A 16513-nucleotide genomic window follows, 5' to 3' on the forward strand; every position below is an offset into this window, starting at 1 on the left:
GGACCTTATTACTCTCTACAACTACCTGAAGGGAGGTTGTAGTCAAGTGGGGCTCGGGCTCTTCTCCCAGGTAACTAGTGACAGGACGAGAGGGCCTGGCCTGAAACTGCCCAGGGGAGGGTTAGGTTAGATTTTAGGAAGCACTTCCTTATGAAAAGGGTGATTAGACATTGGAATGGACTGCCCAGGGAAGTGGTGGAGTCACTATCCCTGGAGGTGTTCAAGGAAAGGCTGGATGTGGCACTTAGTGCCATGGTCTAGCTGATGTGGTGGTGTTGGTCATAGGCTGGACTTGATGATCTTAAAGGTCTTTTCCAGCCTTGGTGATTCTGTGATTTTAGGAAATACTAAAATTTAAGTTCCTTGCTCTAAGCATGTTTCTTAGCACAGTGCCCAGTGTATCAAAATATTACCTGAAGTTATGTGATGTTCTCTATTCTGGTATGATGGACATTTATGGTGACAGAAAAGCTTTTCTGTCTACATGCTTCTGAACAAACTTTCTTGGGGGAGTAATGAAAGAACAGGCAAGGGCCGTGATGGACTCTCATCTCTTCTGCTCCACGTTGCCTGGTGTACCTGGAGCATAGTGTGCTGGGAGGATGTGTTCGGGTAATTACAGTGGGGCTGCTGATGAAGCCATAGTGGTAGGATAAGATAGCACAAGGCTGGAGAGGGTGTTGCAAGCTTAAGCTAAAGGGGATGTGGTCAGAGAAGAGTTTATCGATGAAGATGTTGTGCACAAAATTTGTTTTAATTATGATAAGAAATAGGACACAGATGACGATGCAAACCATTGGGAAAGTCTGCTCCATGAATTGTACTCATTGACATGACAGCGTGGCAAACCATGGCTCTGGGAATTAAAGTCAGAGAAAACAAGTCCAGAAACTAGGTTGTAACCACTGTGTTTATAATTAAAAAAAATCTTCTACCTGGAATAGTAGTACAGAGGAATTGGTGCCTGAGTACTCTGTAACTCACCTTCAGTAGTCACTGGAGTCTGTCCCTAAGTTAACTGTGTCACTGGTGGCCCACCAATAAGGAGCTGCAGCACTTCTTTCACCAGTCAGGTGAGGCCACACTGTGATTCCTTTATGAGAATTTTATGAGCTTGGCTTTTGGCAGACTGCACTGTAGAAAGCACCAGATAAAACCTGAAGTGTGACTCATTCCTTGCAAAACAAGGTTTGGGATTGGCTTGTTGTCATGAGGGAAAAACAACACCATTTGAGGAGTTGTGAGAGTTAAGTAGCTACATACACTTTTTGAGTTGTAAGCCTAGCTAAAAAGACTCTGCAAAGGACAATAACTGATAATTGGGCTGACGTAATGTGGAAAATATGCACTTCCTCCTCAGTCTGTGCCACTCTCTCCCTGCCGTGTTATCCCTGAAGTCTTGTTTGTACTTTGTGAGATATCAGGAAGGTCACTTGCAGCAACTGTGTCAGCATTCAAATTAGGGAAGCCACCGTGACTTCACTCTGCCTTCCACCCTTGGCAAAAGCAAGGTTAGGTTTTCCTTTCTGTGCCAGGCTGCTGCTGCCCGGGGGGGCAAGCCTGGCTTGGGAGCCAAGGAAGCAGTGGATGGACCCTGGAGACTGATGGGCATGATGCTATAGCAGTGCTCTGGGTTTGCTAGATCACCCACCCTGTGGAACGTTCAGCTCCTGAATAATATTCTTCCTTTGTCAAGCTCCTGTGCTGAGTGAGGGATTTTCACCAGCTTCTGGACTAAGAGTGAGTCATTATTTACAGTCCGTCACAGACAGAGGAGATGTCTTATTTGTGCTTAAGGGAGCTCTTTACCCAGTTGCATAGATCAACTGTGTAAGTATTAGTTGTAGTGTGGGTAATGACTAAGTATGAAATGTTCAAAACTGGCTGTGTTTGAATTGGCCTGAATGGACTTGGCTCACCATGATTCTCACATGAATTATCTGTGTTCCCCTCCATCATGATCACATTTACATTAGGGAATTCTCTATTTTATTGAGACACTAGGAGCAGAGTTTTTTTATTGGCGGATCTCCCCTGGCATCAAGAGAAAAAAGTTACTCCTAGAGACCTCCCATTGTGACAATCCCAATGCAAAAACATTACTCTGGCTTTTACAGCCTAAACCCACTCAATTTTCCCTATAATATGCACTCACTACTTTTATTTTAAACATCTAATGGATCATTCTAGAGAAAGGTCAGATTCAGGAAATTCATAAAGTTCAGAACTCTCTGTCAAGTCACGTATGCAACCATTCCATCCTAAACTTCTTGCAGCTATCCAGATTTGCACAGATTTACCTGAGGGTCAGGTGCAGAGAGATGCATTGGCTATGGCAGGAAAGTCCTCTCTGTGTGGCCCCTTTACAGAAAGATTCTGCCACAGGGAATTCTCAGTCCAGGAGGCTGAAATTGAATTATTTAATTATAAATTAAATTACATTATTAAAAGTTAATACATCTATTAATAATATATTCAAATTAAATCAAAATTATTTAATAGCTTCAAAAATTACAGTCTCTACTTCCAAACTAACTTCTAAAGGCTTGAAGGATTCTCTGTAATTTTCTTTACCCCTAAAGGGCTTCTAGAAAAGTAAAACATTATTCAGCTTTCAGGAGCTGAAACATGCCTTGCTGATGAGAGAGGCTGACTTTACAGCCTCTCATTCAGACAACACTCCTTTCCACAGCAGAGTACTCACAGTCCAAAAGGGTGATCATGTCTTGTGTGTGTACTTGTGGGCTGATCTGATTGAAATAGAAGTAGGAAAAGAAAAGGTCTTTGAGGCTTCATTTCAGCAAAGTATTTCAGCACAATGAAAGTAAATTAAGGTTGAAACTTGTGCCAAAAATGTTTTTGCTCATTCAAAGCCTAAAACAGTATTTTGCTTGTCCCCTCATGCTTTGGTTTAATTGGTTAAGCCAGGCATAGCCTGACTATAATTCCTGCTGCTCTGTAATCATTAGAAACAATTTTTCTATCAGTGTCCAGACAAATTAATGTAGTAGAATCAATTTGGGTAAAGCAGCAGTAAGCTGTGCACAATTTCTGGTGTTTGTTTTGATCATAATCTACCCCTCACAGAGAGGTAAATATAACCGTTGTAGAGGAAACTTGTCTTTTCCATTTGAAAATTATTCCTCATAGAAACTGGTTTTGTGTCTGCCTGCTTATCAGCAGGCTGTGCATAGTGGGGCAAGGGGGAGCAGTACAGAAGCAGTACTGGTTATATTTGGTTTGCATCTCCTGTACAGGCTTCGAGCCTCTGCCACAGACCTTCAGCTGTGCTGGTGTCTGACCTTCCCTCCTGCAGCTGCAGCCCCTCTCAGCATCTGTGGTGCCATGATGGTGCCATCAGCCAGCTTTGCAGTCCCTCCATCTGCCTGTAGCAACAGTGAGCAAAGAGTTTCACAGGGACCTAATAATTTGGCCACATGTGTGTGACAGAACATGAATTATGTTCACATTAAATTTCCCCCCTGGTCATTGCATTGTTCAGCCCAGCCAGTCACTGTTCTGTCCCTTAGTTTTGCACCCCAGTCTCTGTGCTCTCAGTTCATGTTTCATTTTCACTAGCCCACCAGGCTCATTTTGTCATCTTCTCCTCCCAGTTCTGTCTCATGGATCTTATTTTTACGCCTTTACATTTAACTCAGTCCCCTTCCCTTCCTGAAGATGATCCCCCTCTCCCAGCTGGCCCTCCCATTTCTCTGTGTTGCCTTGGGCTACAATGCAAAGGAAGGTGCTGCTTCATGTGAACAATTCCTTCAGAAGAAATTAGCAGCTATCTAAGTCTCTTTTTAGTATGCACAAAATGATTATTTTAAGATGGCTTCTAACATAACCAGATCAGAGTGAGTTTACACATCACTAGCAGAAGTCCTTGTCATACAGGTCACCCCCTCCTGCCAGCCTTTGAGTTCTTGCCACCAAGGCATGCCACCTTTTCACAGAAAAGGGTAGCAAAGATATTTTATTGAAGAAAAAATAGCATTTTTTTAATCTGGCTTTAGAAGCAAATTGATCTGATGCCAAGCAAGGTGGTTGAGTTAGCTGACCTCCTGAGGTCTTTTCTCACCTGGATTGCTTCATGATTCTATATAATTTTTGCCCAAGGCAGACTCACAAGCTTCAAAATTTAAGTGAAAAGAAGTTAAATTTCGCTCATGTGTAAACACTGCCTTACAAATGCAAGCAGTCCTACAAGCAGGCAGGCCTCCCAGACCCATCAGCAATTGCAGGCCTTATGCATGAGCACACAGAGGTATCCTTTAATCCCTGCTCAGCAATGATGTTACACAAACACAGGTATCCTTTAATCCCTGCTCAGCAGTGACGTTACTGTGACAGCTTCGCTTCTCGAAAACTCTCAATTTCAGCTTTGCTTCAGTATTACTTTACAAGCCTAAAGGTGTTTATTGCTTCATGTTGTTCCTGGCAAGGTTATCCCATACACTTCCTGCAGTCATTTTCTGCCACGGCCCCCTCCCCACCCTCTCTGTATCGGATGCTGCGCCTCTGAATGTGCCCGTTGCTCCTGAGCACATGTACTTGCACATTCCCAAATTTGTGGCTGCAGCCATGCAGTCAGATGGCTCCATTGCCACCCTCTCTTTTCCTCTAGCCACAATGACTCACGTGGTTTTATTTTTAAATGTTCATGGGGTAGGTCTTCCTGCTAAAAAGCTGCACCGTTGTATCGAAGACTTTATTGCATGCTCATTTTATTACTCACTGCCTTATTTGGAGAGAAGTTGGTGGTATCTGTGTTAAGGGAACGTGTCCTCGCAGCAGCCCCAGGAGTGAAGCACAAGCCATTTATCTGGGGGCTTTGGGTGCACACAGCCTCAGAAGAAGGGTGCCAGGGTATCAAGCTGAGCACTGGAGCTGAGCATCTGCACTCTGGAGCAGGTAGAAAGGAGTGACATCTCCACTTTGTCAGCCAGCTCTTCCACCAGGCCAGAAGTCCTCAAGAGCTTGCTTTAAAAGCTGACCTCTGCAGGAATGCTGCAGGAGCCAATTACAGGGAGACAGCTGGAATATGGAGACTGTAACAATATTAATACTTTTTAATGTAGATCTTGTCCCTAATGCTATTACTTAGTCTTATCCACCTGAATAAAAGTGCTGCTACTATTTGTTCTTATCCACCCAGAGAAACACATATTTTTTCAGAGCTCAGGTATGTATGGTACCCAGCACAGCCAGTTCTGCACCGAATTACTGCCTACTCACTACAGTGAGAGCAATCCTACACATACTCCATCTTCCATCCAAAATGCAGCAGTCTGCTACAATTTTTACTTATGTTTTCTTTTTAATTTATACTTTTCAAGCTTACTGCTTTGTCCTTCCCCTCTCCCTCTACAGTCTCTGTTGGAAGGGAGATAGGCTGAATCCTCAGCCCTGTAGCCTTTTCCCACAGCCTTTTAACAGGGCACTCTGCAAACTTCTCAGACCACTTTATCTTGCAGCGTTATCACAGACTTCTCTCTCTCAGAGACTGGAGTAAATCCAGGATCTGGAAAGGCTTTCAAGAGTGTATGAGTGAGGGGTCAGGCATCTGGTTTTGTTACACGGTTCATCAGTGGCACAAGGGTAGGAGTTATCTATCACAAAAGAGCATGGCCATGACCTGTGACAAGGCACATGAGTGTGTAATACCCGCCTGAGTTGAAGTCTTACACCTGGGAAGGACAGAGCCTCCAGACTCCAACCTGCAATAGGAGGAAGCTCTCTGGAACAGATGAAAGGATGTGGGTCAGGGAGGTAACTGGGTCACAGAGCAGTTGTGGGCTGGAGCATGTGTGTGTTAACACAGCAGATGAAAGAGTTCAGCAAATGTGGACAGAGTAACATAATTAAATCAGCAGGGACAAATGAGAAACATTAAAAGGTTGTGGAAAAGTAAGCACAGGCAGTGGAAACACTTACTTGTGAATTTACATTTTTGGCTACATTTCTCTATGCGAGGAAGCAGAGGGACCAGATTCTGACAATTGGCTCCTGTCCTCTGCATGGTCCACAGCACTGGCAAAGCAGAACCAGTTCTGGAGTGATGGAGCCACTGGGTGGCTTGGCCCTGTTTGTAAGGGGTGGTTCTCCCTCCCCTCCTGGCTGAATGAACTTGTCTGTCCCTTGGGAGAGGAGGAAGGGGAAGGGATATTCTTACCTTCCTCTCCTTCAATGCAAATGCCAAAATGACTGTGGAGAGTGTAGCGAGGTAGGATTAGGGAGCCCTGCCAGCAATTATTTCTCTGTGCTAGAGCCTTAGTCCTGGGCTTAGGAGATGCTCAGGGTGTGGGGCTCTCTTGGATCTGTGAGAAATAGTCAGTGGTAGAAGGAGAAGTGGGAAGGAATATAACCTTTGGCTATTATAGAGAAAACAGAATAGTCAAGTGTATCTGTGGAATATTTCCAGTGTGAGTAGTATATGGAACTGAATATGACTAAGATTTCAGGATAGCTGGTGACTTGCAGCATGCAAGGAACCATGGTTCTCTGAAACAGACACATCCAGCACAGCACCCACATCAGCAGTGCTCCCGACAGCCAGAGCAGTGTTTGGTCACTGCTCAACAGCAGAAAACCTGTATTTCTCAGAATGTGATAATTGTGCCGTACTTAGATATTAATATAGCCTAGACTTGGGGTTCTTTGTTTGCTGACCAACCCAGAAACTGATATCAGATATACTCCTATCTAAAGGACAGTAAATGTTCTTTTTAAGTCAAGTCATATAAATTTGCTTTTGACACAAGCCTAAACCACGGGATCATCAAAACACGTCTCCCGCTTGCGCATGACTCGGGCTTCCCTTCTGAAGTACGCGATGTTTTCTGTTCCTTGTTAGTGCCTGATTCATGCAACAGTTTGGTTTCTTGTGCCCATGTATAAAATTACCTGCATATGGGTAATATAAGAAGTGTTTTCCAGTAGGATGACAGCTAGAATGTTATGCAGCTTTCCTGTAAAACTGCACAGACCAAATGAAAAAGCCCACTCTTAAAACCAACTCTCTGTATTATCAAAGCTGCCCTGGACTGTGAAAATGGAAAACATTTTAAAAATCTAATTTCTTTTAGTATTCTGTTGTTTTACTTTGTGTGCTTCACACACCTTAAAGAAAATAAATAATCTGACCTTACTTCTTATTTCTCATAAACAAGAACAGTGGGACAATGTGTAGGCTGAACATCTTGAAAGAAAAAACTGGAGTGGACTTGGTTTCCCAGGGCAGGGCTTTCTTTTCATTTTACCAAACACGATTCTCATGAATAACACCCTTTTAAAAGGATATGAACCGTATTTTAGAGATTTAAACTGAGGGTTCCCTTACACCAATAATCTCTGGATTTGACCTTACAGAATGTAAAAGCCTCACGCTGAAGTGAAAAATGTGTATCCTCTCTGATTATGAATCAGACCGTGTGACCTGGGTATTGGATGAGGGGAAAGCTGTGGAGGTTGCCTACCTAGACTTTAGTAAAGTCTTTGACACTGTGTCCCACAGCATTCTCCTGGAGAAGCTGGAGAATCATGGCATAGACTAGTGTACCCTTCACTGGGTAAAAAACTGGCTGGATGATTGGGCCCGGAGTTCTGTTGTAAATGGGGTCAAATCTAGTTGGTGTCCCTCAGGGCTCAGTTTTGGGCCTGGTGTTGTTAAATATTTGTATCTGTAATTGGGGAAGAGTGGCTGGAGAGCTGCCCAGCAGAAAAGGACCTGGGGCTGCTTGTTGACAGCCAGATGAACATGAGCCAGCAGTGTGCCCGGGTGGCCAAGAAGGCCAATGGCATCCTGGTCTGCATCAGGAATAGTGTGGCAAGCAGGAGTAGGGAAGTGATCATGCCCCTGTACTCGGCACTGGTGAGGTTGCACCTCAAGTGTTGTGTTCAGCTCTGGGTCCCTCACTATAAGGACTGAGGTGCTGGAATGTGTCCAGAGGACAGCAACCAAGCTGGTGAAGGGATTAGAGCACAAGTCTTATGAGGAGCGGCTGAAGAAACTGGGGTTGTTTAGTCTGAAGAAGAGGAGGCTGAGGGGAGACCTCATCGCCCTCTTCAACTACCTGAAAGGAGGTTGTAGAGAGGTGGGTGTTGGTCTCTTCTCCCAACTGGATAATAATAGGACAGAGGAAATGGCCTGACTTAGCTTCAGGGCAGGTTAGATTGGATATTAGGAAGAATTTCTATACTGAAGGAGTGGTCAGGCACTGGAACGGCCTGCCCAGGGAGGTGGTGGAATCACCATGCCTGGACGTTTTCAAAAGCTGTGTAGATTGGGTACTTCAGAACATGTTCTAGTGGCCAAGGTTGTGGGGGTTTTTTTGTGTTGATGGTTGGATTCGGTGATCTCAGAGGTCCTTTCTAACCATGATGATTCTGTCATTTTGTGATTCTGTGATTTTTTTGAGCTACAGAAGACACAGGCCCTTTGTACAACAAGAGTTTGGTAACAGCGTGGGGGAATCCCTCTGCACCAGCAGTGTGCAGGAGGAAGGGCAGCAGGTGATTCTGGGGATTGAAAGTTTGGAGCAAGTGTTTCGTGGGAGTCTGCCTGAGATGTCTCACAAGGAAAGATTTCTGAGACTGAATTCTGAAAACCTGTGTGCAGAGCCTTAAAACGCATAGGCCAAGGTGCTGACAAGGGGGAGGGCGTGACACATGGGACACTAGCAGAACAGGATGCTGCTGCTGCAGGACACCTCCCCCATGGCTGCTTGCTGTGTTCAGCTGCTGCCCTGCCCCAGCCAGCTCCCAGGAAAGCTCTGGAAGAGAAAACAGTGTCCTGGGCTGGGGCCCGAAGCCTGCCCTAGCGTGGGAATAGCACGCACAAGAGGATGCAGGGGCTGATTTACGTCACAGCTCTGTGTGTAAAACAACAAGTTACAAAAGGGCATTCTATAGAAAGGAAAAAAACACTAACCGGTAACAGAAGAATGTTTGTCTTCCTGCTTTTAGCTTAACGTGGCTCTTTTTTTAGTCACTCAGCTAAGATGACTGAATTTGTAGTAGTTGAAAATGCCACGGAGTCATGAAAGTGAGCTTGAGAAAGTGCTGGGAGTCTGTACTGTGCTCCACAGCTCCTCTGAAACACACCACTTGCTATGGCAGACACTCAAGACCAAAATGTGAGCCAGTGGCAGGACTGTTGCCTGCTGTAAAATAAACCAACTAAACAAATGTAAAAAAAATTAGAGAAATGCATCATTTTACAACAAACCTGTCATATAGCATATCTTGTAAGTACATGCTACTGGTAGATGTTAACGTCAAGAAAACCAAAACCACACAGATTATTTGCAGCAGAAGGCAAGCATTTGCTCTTCCCCAATCTTTTCTCTCCTTGTCCTCTAATTCTCACTTTTCCAATTCAGCAAACTTCAAAGGTTAGTCACTGACAGGAACAAACAGGTGAAAAGTTTCTCCTGGCCTTGGAATAATGCAAAACTAAAAACGCTGGTGAGGGTAATACCAGTGGAAGTCTAATGCCACCTAAAGTCTCCAACCAGTCTTGCAGCACAAGAAATCAGCGTTTCCCTCCCAGCATTCTCAAGCAGTAACAGCTCTAAAATTATTAGTTATTTATAGTTCTTTGTGGCTACATTAAGCACAGCAGAAGTTTTTACTGTGAGAAAATTAGCTCAGTCATGCTAGGCTGGGTAAAAATCCAAATTTCTGTCATCCTCAGCCTGAGAGAAGCAGACATTGTAACTCTCTCCAAAATCAAAGCTCTGCAATGGGGAGCCTGTCTTCATTCCCCTGATACTAAAATAGCTTGGTAATGATGTTCCTTTATTTTTAACATTTGGAAACCATGTGACTGCAAAATGGAATCATCTTCAGTAGATGGAAGGACCATGTAAGATGTTTCCCATTAATTATATTAAGCCTCAGTATTTAGGGGATATCGATGTGTATTTTAGAGTGTTCTACTGAGCAAGGTTAATGCCTTTATTATTAGAGTTGGTCAATAAGCCCATCAAAATCTATTGCAATAAAAATATGCTGCTGTCACAAACATATACAAACTTTGAAAAATGTGTTGCTTTTACTAGTTTCCTTTGGAGCAAGCATTGATTGCTGGGTGTTTTTTTTTTACCTCTGATTTAGTTGGTTCTTTTGGATTATTTTTCCCCATTCTTTTTAATGTTATTTTTAATTTTCCCCTATTTGTGCATTAGGGCTTGACATAAGAACCTCAGTATTATGTGCTGTTACTACTGACCTGTTTATAACAGCTTTCGGATTTTGAGCATCTTTCAAAGTGGCTGCTGTTGACAGCTGTTGGGAACATTAAACCTCATTTTGTAGATAAAAGTGTCTCCTGACTGTTGTAATAAAACGAATTGATTGTAGTTTTTTAACTTTAGTTTCAAGTAGCTAGAGGTGGTCACAAGAAAGAGGAGCTACTACATCACATAGTACAGACGTGGTATGGACTGGAAGGGGACAAAGGCAGTTTGAAGCCAGATGTGATATGTTAAAAGGCAGCCCCTTGGGCACTTGTAACACACTAAGTTTATCTGCAGGTGTTAGGTGGTGTGGATGAGGAACAAGCTCTGCTAACATGGTTGTTCCTATCTCTCCAGTACCCTCTCGAGCTGCTCGCACGCCGTGGTGGCCCTGCTGTACCCTTTCTCCTGGCAGCACACCTTCATTCCTGTTCTGCCCTCATCCATGATTGACATTGTGTGCTGCCCTACCCCCTTCCTGGTGGGACTGCTCTCCAGCTCTCTGCCCAAACTGAAGGAGCTGCCTGTTGAGGAGGTAGGAGCTGGCACCAGAATTGTTTGGTTACAGTAAGGCTGGCCTCACCCTGGAGAGGGCCTCCCATTCGCACAGAAATCCTCTCTTATTTTTTAAACTGTCTTTTTGTTTCTTCTCTGTCTAATTCTGATGGGCAACTGCCTCTTGGTAAAACTGCAGTAGTAGGTTTAGTCTTCTCTTTATTCTGCCCCTATTCCCATACCTGGAACCTTGACAGAGAAAAGTGAATGTTAACCTGGTCAACAAGTAAGTACAGTGTAAATATGCTGATTTGTTCTGATTTTGTTGTACCTGCAACAAGAAGAGGAAGGCATCAAGTGCCATCTGCTATGACACCTGTTAATGCTAATGGCAGTTGTGCATGAAGCCACAGACAGCACAGAAAATAAAACCTTTAAGGCTTTTCTTTTTTTACTTCTAAAACTTTGTGAATACTATATTGGAAATCAAAGGAGAGTTCATCAGCTTCTCCAGTAAAATACCACAAAAATACTCAAGGGCACACTCTTCTCTCTTACTCCTATTAGTTTTGTGTAATTTTTCTATGAAATTTTATAATCTGGTTTTCACTTTCAAGGCTTTTTGTGGTTCTGGCCCATGTAAATCTGTGCTCTCTTTTCCTCCCACATTCCTAACATTGCTCTCTCACATCTTCCCAGCTCCATCTCTCAGCTTTGCTGCTTCATTGTCATTAATATGTCACACCCTTGTCCTCCAGAATCTCTGCTGCCTCAAATGACACAGTTTTCTTTAAACCTCTCTGAAGTACTTTTCATATGTAGTTAACAAAGAGGATTCACAATAACTTGTTTAGATTTAAGAAGAAAGGTCTGCTTAACCCTTTTAGCTTTTATTTACATATTCACCTAGTATGAGATTGGTTCTATTTATGTTAAATTAGACTTTAAGCTCTAAAGGAAAACTTCATCTTCTTGTTTTATAAAGCACACAACCTGTTGTTTCACAGTAGGAATTTGATTCATGGTGGGGTTTGGGACCATTCAGATGATATTTTGCTATAAAAAGGCAGACACAAATGAACATTCTCTGTCTCTTCAGATATATTTCACTATGGTGTTCTCTTTTCTCTAGGCTTTGATGGTTAACCTGGGATCTGATCGATTCATCAGACAGGTAAAGTACAGCTTGAAATGTTGCCATGCAGTCTACCAAGCTGTTTACTCCTTTAGCATGATTGGGTTTCTTTGATTAGAGATATTTGGCAGGAATTGTGTGGGGGGAAAGAGACTAGGGAAAAAAAAAAAAAAAAGGCTCATTTTCTGTTTCACCTGCAAATAAGTACCAGTCTTCAGGTATGCAAAAGGAATTGATGTGGTAACTGTCTGAAGACATCAAGGACTGTATTCACAGTGCAAAGGAAATATCCAAAGATGATAGTATGTTAGCAAGAAAACTCACACTCTTGGAAGTGAGAAGGATAAAAATTGCACAGAAAATTTTCTGAGGGAGAGAGGAAAGGAGAACAGTTCAATGTGGTAAAAAAACCATGAGCCTTGCAAACAGGAGATGAAGGATCATAATCTCTTGATAGTAATGTATTTCAAAATAGCAATTTCAAAAATAACAACCTGCAGGTTAGACGAGTCAACTTTCTTGTACAATTCCCTGGAAGATATGGCTGCTGAGTAGTGGTTGCAGAGCTGAGATTCTTGTGTCTACTTGCTTTTGCTGAACAAGCACTAAATAAGATGAAGAGAGCAACAAAGGGGAAACCCAGAAAAAAAGATACACTAGAATATAAGTAAAAACAACTGTCAAGAACTGAAGAAGCTGCCTAAAGCAAACAAGAGCAGCTGTGTGTACACATAGCTAGGCTTTGCATGGTGTGTCTTTAGTTAAAAACAATTATTTGGACTCTCTCAAGTAAAGAGCTGATTCCAAATTTCTGTATAGCTGTTTACCTTGCTCTCTGGATTATAACTTCTCACTTTAATCTCATTAAAAGCGACAAGAAATTTTGTTTTTAAATGTATGATAGTTGCACATAGGTTTCCACTAGTTTGTTTATGTTTAGATACAAAACTCTTTTTTTCATCTGAATTCTAAACTTTGCAAAAGTTTTTGCTGTAGAGGCTGCCTAGATTAATGTAATCTAAACATTTGTTTTCCTCTGTCAGATGGATGATGAAGACACACTATTACCTAGAAAATTGCAAGCTGCTCTGGAGCAGGCTCTAGAGAGAAAGAATGAACTGATAAATCAGGATTCAGATAGTGATTCAGATGATGGTAAGTTCATTTGGAAAAAGAGACTAATACATACAAGCATGTAGGTAGGATTGAGACTTTCCATCCAGGACAAAGAAAGATGGGGCTTTAGTACTCAAAATAGCTTTTGCAACATTGAAGTCTTTGAGCACACTGGGAATGGGACTGATAGCATCAACCCACAGTAATACATTGTCAGCAATCCATTTTAATTTCTTTGTAAATTACATGCACTCCCATGAGTGCCTCTAAACCTTTACTCAAGCAGAGGTTTGCAGTTAACTTGGCCCTAATTCAAACCAGATAACTCTACATGCTTAGGGGTGTGTCTGAGTTTGGAGTTGCTCTTGGCGCTCAGTATATTCAGGGGAGTGAAGCAGGTACCTCCAGAAAATAGTTTCATTGCAAGAGGGGCTGAGTTGCCTCTGGAGGTTCATATTTCTCTCCAGCAATTATAATAACAGCCCAGGGTGAATTTAAATGCCTGTGGTTGAAAGGTATGAAACAGGCCCTCATTCAGTTTTTGAAATTTATTTCTACTGATCTGTGTTACATATGTAAAACTACTTCAACATCTCAGAAATTATGAAAACCCAAATTCTATGACATATTCTTTTTGATCAGTTCTTGGTAAAGGCTTATTATCCCCAGAGCAAATATTTTAATTCTGGATAATTCAGAAGCTTCTCAGGAACGCTTACTCAAGAGTTAAAATATGAGGCATAACTTTTAATTTTCTGAGATGTTCCCTGAGGATTTGTTTTTCTCATTGACTCGTGGTTATGAAACCCCAGTTATGTAGACTGGCACTCTCGATTATGAAGCTGTTATCCTGTTCCCTGTCTGACGTGCATCCAGGGCTGCAAGGAGCTGTACAGACTCCTTTCAGTTACTAGCACAGCGCCAGGTGACAGCACCTGGCCCCGTGTGGATGACAAGGCTGAGAGCTCTGGCAGCAGCTGATTTTGATGTCTTATTGCCACCTTGTTTTGCAGAATGTAACACACTGAACGGATTAGTGTCTGAGGTCTTCATCCGGTTCTTTGTGGAGACCATTGGCCATTATTCCCTGTTCCTAGCCCAGAATGAAAAAGGAGAGCGTGCCTTCCAAAGGGAGGCTTTCCGCAAATCTGTGGCCTCCAAGAGCATCCGTCGCTTCTTGGAAGTTTTCATGGAATCCCAAATGTTCGCTGGCTTCATCCAGGACAGAGAGCTGAGAAAATGCCGGGCAAAAGGTAAGGGTGGGTTTTCTTTCTTGACTGGCGTGTTGCGCAGGCCCCGTGGGGAGCGGAGTGACCTGCGTGGGGCCGACAAACCCCCCGAAAGCCGCTGCCGGCTCCTCGCGGGCCTCGGGGGCAGCTGCCCCGGCGAAAAGAGAGCGGCTTTCACCGGAAGATTCACCCCATAATCCCTCCGAGGAACGATGCTGCGAAGGCCGCAGCCGATCCCTGACGGGAAGCGGCCCCAGGGCCGGCCTGCCAGCGCTCCCACAGGACGGGATTCCTAAGACGAAGCCCGGCCGGCAGAAGAACAATCAGCCGCAGCTCGGAGGAGCCCGGCCCGGTGCCGGGAGCCGCGGGCCCGGGGCGGTGCGGGGCCGCCCTCTGCCCCTGCTCTCCCGCCCCTCCCCGGCACGCCCGGGGCTCGCAGCTCCTGACTCCGCGCAGCCCCTTCCGGGCCGCCCGGCACCGCGACCGGCACCGTGACCGGCACCGTGACCGGCAGCGCGACCGGCATCGTGACCGGCAGCGCGACCGGCAGCGCGACCGGCACCGCGACCGGCACCGCGACCGGCACCGTGACCGGCAGCGCGACCGGCACCGCGGCGGGTGGGGAGGGTCGGGGACACGGGCTGGGCTGGCCCGGCTCGGCCCGACCCGACAGTCTTTTCCTGCCCTCCCCCACAGGCCTCTTCGAGCAGAGGGTTGAGCAGTACTTGGAGGAGCTTCCAGACACGGAGCAAAGCGGAGTAAACAAGTTTCTGCGGGGCCTTGGTGAGAAAAAATCTGCAGAAGTATTTATGAAATGAATTTCGGTGTCTTGTTTTTAGTTTAGAAAAGCGTTACCTGAGCTAAAATCGGATAGTCGAGCGGTTTCAATGTGATAGGGGATATTAAAAGACAAACAAGGGAAGCGTGCTTGACAGCTGTCAAATCCAGCTTTAATTATGATCCTTGTTAACACATTCATTTTCACTTGGGGGTGAGGGAACCAAACCATCACCAAGGAGGAGGAAAAGAAGGTGGCTGACCTCTCAGGACTGTGTCTCTGCTGCTATCAAACAGAGCAGTTACTCTGTAGCAGCTGCAATACAAATTAAGACCCATTTCCAGAGTTACGTTTGATTGCCCTTGGCTTTTTGTTACGGTGAGGCTGATGGTGTTCTTTCTTTAGGAAACAAAATGAAGTTCCTTCACAAGAAGAACTAACTCCTTTCTGCTGCAATACCAACCCAAAGACTATTTATGACTCTTGCACCTGAGACAGCTGCAGCATTTCGAAGTTTGATGTGGGAGGAGAGCAGAGCAAGCTGACCCCAGCCTGGAGTGGCGACTGATGCTGTTAGTGTGCCAGATGGTGGCTCCTTGATGTATTTAGATAGAACTTGTACATAATGTGCTGTAAGCTTTTGTAACTGATTTTGTAATGAGCAAGGAAAACTGTGGTAAATATTTGTATATTCCTGAGAATAACAGGTGCTTTTTTTTTTTTTTTTTTCCTTTAGTATGAATTGAGTTATGCTTGGTGCAAAAATGAGTAGCTGATGATGTGCAGCTGACTGTCTCAGCAGAACCACTGACTTCACGGGGTGTTTGTGAGAGTGACACTGGTGCCTGGATACTGTGGGGTGAATGAGCTCGGGTACGTGGGAGAGGTTGTACACAAGGGGGCTGCTTTCATGTGGCAGAGTTGTGGGTTGTTTTTTTTTTTTCCCTTCTAATTATTTTTTAAAAGAAAGAAATAACGAAGTAACTTGATAATAAGGTACTTGGTTCACAACACAAAACTTCCACTTGGTTTGAACTCTGGTCAGTAAACTACTTATAATCCATCCTGCACTAAGACTGTTAAACCTGAGGAGCTCTCAGTTCTTTGGCATGCAAGCTGCAATGAGTAGGTACAGTACATCCTTTCCTAATGTATGTATGTATGGTTTCTAATAAACTCTGTAAATACACCTGTTTGTTTATATTCATTGCAAACCTCTACAGTTTCTGATATTGAGTAGGTACCAAATCAAGAGTAAATTTCCTGTGATTTTTAATGAATTTATAATTAAAATACAAAATGGTTATTGTGACCCTGTCTTTCAGTAGGTTTGCTCTTTCATGGCCTGTAGTTTGTTTTTTCTTCACTGTTTTTCACTAGGGCTGAAAGAAGGCATTTATATCCCTGTTCTGCTAATTTTGCCCTCAGCGAAGCATCTCTTAAAACATGTTTCTTCTTTGCATGAGTTGGTGACAAATTACTTTTTGTCACTGTATCAGAGATTGTAGCTTATTAATTA

The 16513-nt window shown here is 43.9% G+C and overlaps 1 protein-coding gene across 4 annotated transcripts in view; it reads left to right on the top strand.

Annotated features, from left to right (window-relative positions):
- The window catches only part of DENND2B (DENN domain containing 2B), a 180585-nt gene extending 164402 nt beyond the window's left edge, over positions 1-16183 (top strand). For 3 of the 4 annotated variants that reach the window (XM_051620907.1, XM_051620908.1, XM_051620909.1), the window contains 6 exons: positions 10599-10776; positions 11869-11910; positions 12915-13026; positions 14001-14240; positions 14913-14999; positions 15400-16183. In XM_051620907.1, the coding sequence (XP_051476867.1) occupies positions 10599-10776; positions 11869-11910; positions 12915-13026; positions 14001-14240; positions 14913-14999; positions 15400-15434 (694 nt within the window). In that variant the 3' untranslated portion in view covers positions 15435-16183. The remainder of the gene's footprint in view (positions 1-10598; positions 10777-11868; positions 11911-12914; positions 13027-14000; positions 14241-14912; positions 15000-15399) is intronic. The other variant, XR_007889634.1, reaches the window with a different exon arrangement.
- Positions 16184-16513: the final 330 nt, after the last annotated feature.

This window comes from Apus apus, chromosome 5, assembly GCF_020740795.1.
Source record: "Apus apus isolate bApuApu2 chromosome 5, bApuApu2.pri.cur, whole genome shotgun sequence".
In the NCBI taxonomy this organism is placed as follows: Eukaryota; Metazoa; Chordata; class Aves; order Apodiformes; family Apodidae; genus Apus; species Apus apus.